The sequence below is a fragment of the Hemicordylus capensis genome, chromosome 2, assembly GCF_027244095.1.
Source record: "Hemicordylus capensis ecotype Gifberg chromosome 2, rHemCap1.1.pri, whole genome shotgun sequence".
NCBI classification, from domain to species: Eukaryota; Metazoa; Chordata; class Lepidosauria; order Squamata; family Cordylidae; genus Hemicordylus; species Hemicordylus capensis.
This window is the reverse complement of record NC_069658.1, coordinates 234442957-234453010: the sequence shown is the minus strand read 5'-3', so window position 1 is coordinate 234453010 and position 10054 is coordinate 234442957. Positions and strand designations below refer to the sequence as shown.

The following is a 10054-nucleotide window of genomic DNA, read 5'->3' as shown; positions in this document are numbered from 1 at the left end:
TTACTCTCCCCCTGCGAAATACAGAGAATCACCACGGTAAAAGGTGCCTCTTTGCCCAGTTAGCAGGGCAGTAGATGTTATTGCAATCCAAGCCAGTCCGGATTTTGTTTTGTTTAGATGCAGACCATTGCAATAAATGTCCAGAAGACCAGCATCCCAACAAAGACCAAAATCAATGTCTCCCCAAGTTGATAAGCTACCTGGCTCACGAAGAAACTTTGGGGATCAGCCTCACTTCCATGGCTCTCTTCTTGTCTCTAAATGGAGCTTTGATGTTGGGAGTCTTTATTAAATATCACAAGTCTCCAATGGTCAAAGCCAACAACCGAGACCTCTCCTACATTCTCCTCATCTCCCTCCTCCTTTCTTTCTTGTCATCCTTTCTGTTCATTGGCCAGCCTGGGAGAGTAACCTGCCTTCTCCGACAAACAACCTTCAGCATCATCTTCTCAGTCTCTGTCTCTTCTTTGTTGGCAAAAACCATCACTGTGGTGGTGGCATTCATGGCCACAAAGCCAGGAAACAGGATGAGGGGATGGCTGGGAAAGAGTTTGGCCAACTCCGTTGTTCTTTCTTGTTCTGGTATTCAAGTTGGCATCTGTGCCATCTGGTTGGGAATCTCTCCACCCTTCCCAGACTCTGACATGCACTCCCAGCCTGGACAGATCATCCTGCAGTGCAATGAAGGCTCAGTGGTCATGTTTTATACTGCCCTTGGCTACATGGGCTTCCTGGCTGCCATCTGTTTCATGGTGGCTTTCCTAGCCAGGAAGCTGCCTGGGGCATTCAACGAAGCCAAGTTAATCACCTTCAGTATGCTGGTCTTTTGCAGTGTTTGGGTGTCCTTTGTGCCTGCCTATCTGAGTACGAAAGGGAAATACATGGTGGCCGTGCAGATCTTCTCCATCTTGGCCTCCAGTGCTGGGTTACTAGGCTGCATTTTTATTCCCAAATGCTACATTATCGTGTTGAGACCTGATCTGAATACGAAGGAGCACCTCATGATGAAAAGTAAAGCTGGTGCCTGATCTTTAGTATATCATTCTTGCCCGAGGTAGCAAGATGTCCACCACTTCCTGAATTGTAGCAACATACTTGTACTTGTCCTAGCAATGAATGTTCTGAGCTGGAATGAGAACAGAACTCTCTTCCCTTCACACATGGAGATATTCATGGAGAAATATATGCACAATATCACTGGTTGCTAGTTGTGGCACTATGATGGCTTACAATGTTCTATTGCTGGATTCCACATCAGGGAAAAGCCATTTGAATGTTCAAGGTGTGAAAAGAACTTCTGTCAGAGTCTCTCCCTTTCTAGATAAGGAGAAACCATATAAATGTTTGGAGTGTGGTAAGAGCTTTAGCATAATCACAACTATTGATTACTGTGGAGGACTGGACCATGGAGATCCCCTCCTCACAATTCCCTCATCTGTAGGATATTTATTTTATAGCTTCAGTCATCTCCAGTGCACCACACAGCCACAAAATGTCTACTTAAATAAGCCTTTCTCCTTTAGCAGATGGTTAAAGGCTTTAGGCATGTCAGAACAAAAACAAAGAGAGTTCTTTAAAACAATAATGCTTGTTTATTAATATATAAGATTTGCTATGATTACACAGAGCATTAATAAAAGTTTCTCAAAGCAAATAATGTTTCGTCTGTGGAGAGGTGTAGCTACTAAAGGAGTGGCAAGGATTAGCAAGTAGGAACCTGCCTTATACCAAGTCAGACCAATTGGCCCATTGACCAGCAGCAGCTGGCCAAGTTTTCAGAGAGGGTTTCTTTGCCAGCCCTTCCTGCCAGGATGCCAGGGATTGGAACTGCCACTTTCTACGTGGAAAGCAGATGTTCTGCCCCGAGCTACAGCCCCATCGGCTCACCATCCCAAACTAAGGTCAGATTATCCCAGCTCTTCCCCAGTGGAACTCACACCTGCGATTGTATGGTGCAATACTACACCTACAAATACTAGAAATGCTCCCTCCTTTTCTAGTGCTCTGGGCCCAGCCTGACCCCTGGCAGTTGAAATGGATCCTACCTGCCTTGGAATTCCACATACAGTAGCTCTTTGGCCACATGCAGCGGATTACATGCCTTTGTCTCAAAGCAGGCACGTGTGAGGTGAAGAAAACTGCTGAATCATCCCCCCAGCTTTCTGAGCAAAGCTTCTCTCCAAACTCTCTTGTAATCTTGGTAGATTCTAAGGCTGCCACCACCACCCACTTATCAACAGAGCTTAAATCCCCCCTGGGCTTTGGTGGGAATTCCAGGGAAAACTCTTTTTCTTTTCATATTGGAAAAGTATACAAAAATCTTCCATGTTCCAGGCTGCACATGTTGAGGAAACTGGTAACTGCTGACCCAGCCTGTGGCGTGTTTGCACCAGAGAGAAACGCTTTTCACTCCCCCATTTCCTGAGTCAAAAATCCACTCAGAGAGGCTTTTTAAAACTGCAGAAAACAAAAGAGCGGGTGGAGGTTATTCACATGTTTCCGACTGTTTCAGTCTGAGGCTCTCTCAACTTTTAGTTAAAGGTAAAAATATTCGGTGGTTACAAGAATCCTTCAAAAAACACCCCACATGATATTGGGGTGGCACACTTTAAAAATCGTGCTTACCCAGTTGCATGGAACATGGATGTAGGAAAATACAAATGCACCTTTAAAAGCTTACAGATAAGCCATCATAGAACAGTATCGGGGATATGCAAAGCACACAAAAGAAAACTGAAAGTCTAACGCACAGTCTGACTAAACAAACATTTCCCTAGACTAACTTCCAGAAGCCAGAAGTCCTGGCTTGCTTTGGCTTGAACTCAGCAAATCCTGGATGAGAATTCAAGCTTCCTGCCCTCCTGGCTTCCCAATAGCGACATTCTCTTGAAGCTCCTGGCCACATGTCCCCCTATTAGGGATGTCCAAGCAGGTGTGGTTCCAGTTCAGGGTAAATCCAAACCACCCCTTGTTCAATCCGACTCCGGACATCCCCCCCACCCGAGCCTGTTTGGGGGATTCACAAGCATTGGTTTTTTTAAGAGTATACTTACCCCCTCCAGGTGGGTTCTCCGAGGCAGAGGGGGGTCCACGGAGGCTCCCCCTTCCCCTGCCAGCCTTATTTCCTTCCCAAACTAGCCTATTCAACCATTCTTCCACCCGTTCGGGCCTTTCCCCCTAGTGTGGTGTTCCTTTTGGAGGCTGTCGCATCTGCACAATGGGCCTCTGTGCAGCCTGGGTAGTGCCAGGCCATGCAGAGGCCCATTGTGCAGGTGTGGTAGCCTCCAAAATGGCCACCGCACAGGGGGCACCTCCTGAATGGGCCATAGAATGGCTGCAAGGGCCAGTTTTGGAAGGAAGGGAGGCTGGCTGGGAGGGGGAACATCCACAGACACACACAACCCATCACCTTGGAGGAACCCCCCCCCCCTTCAAGGGAGTAAGTTTTTAAAGTTTAGTAAGGAATAGGTTATTTTTTAAAAAATAAAAGTTTACAACCCCCTTGGATAAAAGCAAACCGAGTGAGTTCATGGGGGTGCTGGTCCAAACTGGACTGTTCTGGTTTGGATTCAAACTGGACCAGACCAGCCAGTTCCGTGCACACCCCTACCCCCTATCTGCACTCCCAGACAGCTTCTTCTAACAAAGAACCTCTTCTCTTCCCCCTCCCCCAGGCTCTCTGGGTTCCACCCACCTGGTGTGCTGATTGACTGATCCCTGGAGTTCACCAGCCTGTCAGTCAGGGCAGGGTTCACTTGCAGTTAACTCTCTTTCTGAGAGGGGTGTCTGATCACTACACCACACCAGCTAAAGGCTTCCCAGTGTCCTGAGGTCTCCCTTGTGGTCCTTCTCCAGGCTCCTGCACTCCAGCCACAACCACTCTTCCTATGAGTCTTGGAGGCACAGGCTCTTAACTCCTAGGAAAGTCCTGGAGTGCTACTAATACACAACCACACCTGTCTCTTCAGCCCTTTTTCATGGGCCTGCTTCCCCTAGGTCTGCCTTGGTCATCTGCCTTCACCTTCTTCCTCAGGCTAATGTCCCCTCACTGAGTCTCCCACCTGATCTCCTCTTCAAGCCTCTCACAACTAGGATTGGCACGTGTCCAGAATTGGCTTATATAGTCCAGGAATCAGACATCCTGTCCATTCCTATGAAATCAGGAACCTCCCTGTTCCCTCCCTGCTACCGGTAGAAGCCGGTAATCATCTGGGCAGCCGATCCAGCCACCCAGCAAAATGGACAGGATTGTCTGCAGGGGAGGTAAGCTTTTCACAGCTTCCTCCCCTCCCCTGTCTAAGTCTATTCTCCAGTCGTGAGAATGGGCTCAATGGGACATTCATGTGCAGCCCAACCCAAGCTCAGGAAGCCTAGTCTGGGTTAGGCTGCAGTGATAACTGCCGGGATGGTGACTTATGCTAGCAGGGCAGTGCCACTTAGCCTGGCTTTTAGAGAGAGAGCTCGAAGCATTCTGAGGAGGAGGAGGAGGAGGAGGAGGAGGAGGAGGAGGAGGAGAAGAAGAAGAAGAAGAAGAAGAAGAAGAAGAAGAAGAAGAAGAAGAAGAAGAAGAAGAAGAAGAAGAAGAAGGGGGTTCCTTCAGTCTCAGGAAGTTCCTGAGTACACTCTGTCCATAGAGGGGTCATAGAGGCAGAGAGAAATAGGAAACAGAAGGAGGCCCTAACTATCTGTCTCTACTAGTAGTAGTAGTAGTAGTAGAAAGGTTGGTGCCATCTGGAGCTGGATCTCCAACAGGTTAAGGGCACGAGTGCAACAAGGGCCCTTTCTAGGCAACAGAAAGTAGCTCCTGTGTGGAGCAGCAGGAAGAAATGCCAGGAGCAACAGGATTTAGGACACAGCTGTCCTAAATCCTGAGAGGAGAGCTGGTCTTGTGGTAGCAAGCATGACTTGTCCCCATAGCTAAGCAGGGTCTGCCCTGGTTGCATCTGAATGGGAGACTTGAAGTGTGAGCACTGCAAGATATTCCCCTCAGGGGATGAAGCTGCTCTGGGAAGAGCATCTAGGTTCCAAGTTCCCTTCCTGGCATCTCCAAGATAGGGCTGAGAGACATTCCTGCCTGCAACCTTGGAGAAGCCGCTGCCAGTCTGTGAAGACAATACTGAGCTAGATAGACCAATGGTCTGACTCAGTATATGGCAGCTTCCTATGTTCCTATGTCCTTATTGTTACATGAAAGCTAAAGCTCTCTCGAAGCTCCACCCCCAACTACTGCTGCTCCCCACACTATGCATATTTGATTGTGTTTACTGAGTGAAACGCCCCTAACTCTCCCTTGAACAAATAACACTCGAGTGGGAAATGTGTGAATCAGCCGCCAAGCTCCACAGTTGAGCACTCTTCCCAATCCCTGCCAAAAAGGAGGGTTTTAAGATGTGTGCCTCCCATTTTGGCAGCAAGGGGAGAGTGGGCCCGTGTTCAGAACATGGGCGACCCTCCCACTCGTGGCGGCATCCCCCACTCACTCACCCCCAGGAGAGTCCTGGCTGCAGAGCTCCCCCCTCCCCCAGGCCGGGACTCCCACCACTGCCAGCCTTGGCCACCTGCAGCCACTGCGGCATCCACCTCCTTCGCCTGCTCACTCCGCCCACCCTCCTTCCATGGATCAGGTGCCCAATCGATGGAAGGAGGATGGGTGCCAATGGGTGGGCGTGGCCAAAGGAGGCAGCTGATGGCAGCTGAAGGGGGGGTGTCGGGAATAGCCCCATCCTGGGGTGGGGGTGGAATCTCAGTGGCTCCTCCCGGAGGCTTGACAGCTCCTGGGCACAGGGCTCGGCTGGTTCTATGAACCCCTCGGCACAATTACAGCTCAGAGTGCAGAAAGAGTTTCCGTTTGAGCACAAGCCTGACTTCCCATCAAAGACTTTAAGGAATACCTCTGTGGATCCTACAAACAGTTGTTTAAAGAAGGCCAAGTGAGGCACAGATGTTTATATCAAAGTATTCAGAAGCAGAAAAACAGCTTCTAAATAATTAAATTAATTAGTCTTTTTCTGACCAATCAAATTTGCCTGACCAACACGCTAGGACAATGCATCCCATCATATAACAGACTCCAAAGTGACACAGGCCCTAGAAGCACTTTTCTCCAGAAATTATTCCAGAGGAAAATTCCTATGAAACATCTCTCTCTCTCCTTACTCATCCATTATGTAGTCCTTTAGATTAGGTTTAGGTCTTTTCTATCCCAGTGTATTTAACCAATAAATATTTAGTATTTAGTTCTACAAGGATCTCCATGTGTTTCTCTAAATAGCTGCAACAACTAAACCATCCTCTGCGACCTACTCCGTAACTCCAGTGTGTGCTAATTTCATAGTGCTCTGCTGTTTTACCTATTGAGGGTAAAAATTAACAACTTCTAACACCTAATTCCTTCTGCCTGCTATGGTGTAGGAACTGACGTATTTCTGAAACCCTGTGAACTGATGTTGTGACCCAGAATCTTGCCCGTAGTAGTGTGCACGGATCGGTTCGGAGGCCATTCCACTGGCCTCCGAACCGATCCGGACAAGGGGTGGTTTTGGTTCGGGAGGGTTGGGGTGGGGGGTTCCATTAAGGGCGGGGGGGGGCTTTACTCACCCCTCCCGCGCTTTGCAAGTTTGGTGCCATAATTATTTTTAAAAATGCGCCGCAGAATTTCTCGTTGCTCGCCGCTCCTTCTTGACTTCAAAATCGGGCGGCAGGATACTTCCCTGCCGCCCCCGAAGCCCCCTCAAGCCATTTGAGCTCTTGAAATCTCGCCCGGACCGAGTGCCAAAGCGCTCGGGCGGGCGGCGGGGAGATGTCTGTCCGTCCGCCCGCCCCCTTCCCTGCCTTCTGCGAAGTGCAGGGAGCCTTCTGCGCGCGCGCGCGCAGAAGGCTCCCTGCTTCTGCGCACGCGCGCGCAGAAGGCTCCCTGCACTTCGCAGAAGGCAGGGAAGGGGGCGGGCGGACGGACAGACATCTCCCCGCCGCCCGCCCGAGCGCTTTGGCACTCGGTCCGGGCGAGATTTCAAGAGCTCAAATGGCTTGAGGGGGCTTCGGGGGCGGCAGGGAAGTATCCTGCGGCCCGATTTTGAAGTCAAGAAGGAGCGGCGAGCAACGAGAAATTCTGCGGCGCATTTTTAAAAATAATTATGGCACCAAACTTGCAAAGCGCGGGAGGGGTGAGTAAAGCCCCCCCCCCGCCCTTAATGGAACCCCCCACCCCAGTGCCGAGCCGCAGGTCCGCGGTCCGGTGCACACCCCTACTTGCCCGGGTTAAGAAATGACAATGACAATGACAATGGGGTCATGGCATATCTGCTAAGTGTGCTTCCATACAACCTGTTGCCATACTGTCCTTCCTATCGCCGCTAGAGCAGCATGAAAGGACGGAACCTTGTAATGTCTAATGAAAGGAGACACTGATGGCCAAGTCGCCGCCTTGCAAATTTCCTCTAAGGGGGCGCGAGCTGAAAAGGCCGCAGAAGTGCTGGCACTGTGCGTGGAATGGGCAGTAATGTCACAAGGAACAGGTAGGTGAAGAGACTCATGGCGTACTTCCTATGTTGTGACACCACAGTCGCTACGCAGTCAGCAAGTTGCCGTTCACAATTCAAATGCCATGTAGGTTTTTTTGATTCTGGGGGTTGTTGTAAATACAATCCTGCCAAGCCGAATCATTTTACCGCAGTTGTAGTTTTTAATCTGGAAAGTGCCCAGGTCGCAGGTCGCTCCGAGCATCCCTTGCATGCTGCTTGTGCAGTGCCATCATGTTAGCAAGCACGCAGGCATGCACTGCTATGGCTGGGCGGAAGTGACAGCGGGCTACTTACAGACAGGCCTGGCCCTCTCGGCACTGCACAGCCGATTGCATGAGTTCCCTGGCAGTGCACAGTGGGAGAAGGTTGGGTGGGCTGTGGGTGGCTGCAGCACTCATTTGCTAGCCTCACCACAGTTGCGCTCTGCCGCCTGGCGTAGCACAGGCCGAGACCCACTACCTGGGACATTTCAAAGAGGATTTGGGAGCCCTAGAGAGATGTGGGGGCCCCGGACTTCTGCCCGGAGGTCCAGGGGGAAGGGCACCTCTGTTGGTAGTCCAACAACATCTGCAGAACCAACCTTAGGAACGTCTGATTTAGAATATGGCATGCAGTTCTCCTTGCCCTCCCTCATAGAGAGTGCCGAGGGGCTGAAAAAGATATAATCCATATTGAGTGCACATTTAAGAGGTATTTCTCAACCATGGCTCTTGGGGATGGTGGCTGACATCAACTAACAGGGCACCTGCAGAAGGATGCCTTCTTAGTGCAAAGATGTTGTGAAATCCACGAAGTCAGGCACTTGCATTCCAGATTAATCATGCACTACTGTAATCATGCTTGCACTTGTCAAACAGTTGCACAACTTGTAGCTCACACCTCACTTACTTGAAAGGGAACGTTCCACAAGAGCACTGTCATGCAAGAGTGCAGTTCAGCAACCCTCAATTTTTAGTGCAATGATGCTATCTTCTTGCACTAGTTTAACTTTTGCACTTTGTTACTCACTATTTAGGCCGATGTTTTTTTAAAATAAATAAGTAAGTAAGTAAATAAATATGTATGCTAACCACCACCCCATATCCCCAATTTGCTGACCTATATCTGTGTCTAACACCACGAGTAAGTTATTGTAAACATGTTTTCTTCGTATCTGCACCTACGGCTTTGGTCACACAGAGAGCTGTCCAAGTTGCTGAGGAGTCCATTTTTCTTCCCCATATAATTATCAAAATCATAGTCATTTCTTCTTCTCCATTATGAAGCTCAAGAGATCCCCCACTAAAGAGGTCACCCTTTAAACAACTACTATTAACATCAAATTTGAGAACATCGTGATGTGATGTCCCTCACCGAAACTGAGGAGGTCAGTGCATAAAAACCTCTGTGCCCCTGAGATCTAGGACAGGCAGGAAATATGCCAGTGTGAAGTTTAATATCACTCCCTTCAGATCTGAAGCCCTGACTGGGCCCTATAGGTATTAATAAAGCCATTGCAGCTTGATTCTTGCAAGAGGTTTTTGGCTTCTAGTAACTGGCTGGCTGAGGAGCTGAGAGGAGACACCAGGCAGGTGACAGTAGAAGGCAGACAGAATGGTCCTCTTGCTGCTGTGGTTCCTGCTTCTATTGCTGCCTGATGCAGCCTATGAGAAGCCAAAGGCAAAATGCTCCCTGAATCTGATAAAGGACCCAAATGCGCCATTGAATTATTACAGACCGGGAGACCACCTCATCAGTGGGGTCCTCTCTGCAACTCCTGTTCGGTTTCAATCTACTTTCTTTTATGAATCTCCTTTTATCATACTTGATGCGTAAGTCATTATCACAATAATGTGTTGTTGTTTTTAATTATTTTTACTGGTTTTCTTATACAGGGCTGCAGAGCACAGAAATGGTGCTTTGTGAGGGACTCATAGTGTCAGAGTAAGTGTTGATAACAAAGAATAGAACAACAAAAAAGACCACTATAAACATCAAAACAAGAAAAAGTCAGTATACAGTCCAGTCCAGTCAAGTCAAACTTTATTACAGTCATAGACCAGCATACAGAAAACAACATTACCAAAGTTCTAAATGAATTTTATAAACGATATAACAAAACCTAGCCATTTTATTAATAATAATACAGTTTTTAACAAGAGAGGTAGCGATCTTATATATGCCTTTCTTACAGGTCATACTGATAGAGACCATTACGTGATCTTGTTTTACCAAATCATTAATATTAGAATGTTCTATTTATATGTCACTTTTCAACAACAACAAAGTTCTGAAGGAAGTTTACATAAGAAAGAAATAATCTGGAGCTTTTACAGACAGGGCAGTTAAGCCGAATCTCCTCCGGGAGAGAGGGTGTGTGTTCACACTCCAGCCAAACTTACCCTGAAGTCCATTGGAGATCCTTGGAAGCACTCCACACACAAATTGGGCTTTGTCGTCTGAATTCTAACTTACCTTGATGAAATTCCTGGTTTTTAAAATGCTGGTTTTAAGGGAGTTTCCAGTTATTAACTTTCCCTCTTCTCTCCCTGTTG

General features: G+C 48.4%; 1 protein-coding gene across 1 annotated transcript; it reads left to right on the top strand.

The window, feature by feature from the left end:
• Positions 1-225: 225 nt before the first annotated feature.
• LOC128343852 (vomeronasal type-2 receptor 26-like) lies at positions 226-5687 on the top strand. Its single transcript, XM_053293285.1, has 3 exons — positions 226-1011; positions 1322-1354; positions 5491-5687. Exons 1-3 carry the CDS (start codon positions 240-242, stop codon positions 5685-5687), a joined length of 1002 nt encoding a protein of 333 aa, XP_053149260.1. The 5' UTR covers positions 226-239.
• Positions 5688-10054: the final 4367 nt, after the last annotated feature.

Bases quoted from the DNA above. Each gene is read 5' to 3' on its own strand.
- LOC128343852 (XM_053293285.1), top strand. From the start codon at position 240: ATGGCTCTCTTCTTGTCTCTAAATGGAGCTTTGATGTTGGGAGTCTTT. The intron at 1,012-1,321 runs GTAAAGCTGGTG...CTCCCTTTCTAG, and splicing joins GGAGCACCTCATGATGAAAA to ATAAGGAGAAACCATATAAA. The intron at 1,355-5,490 runs GTAAGAGCTTTA...ACTCACCCCCAG, and splicing joins ATATAAATGTTTGGAGTGTG to GAGAGTCCTGGCTGCAGAGC.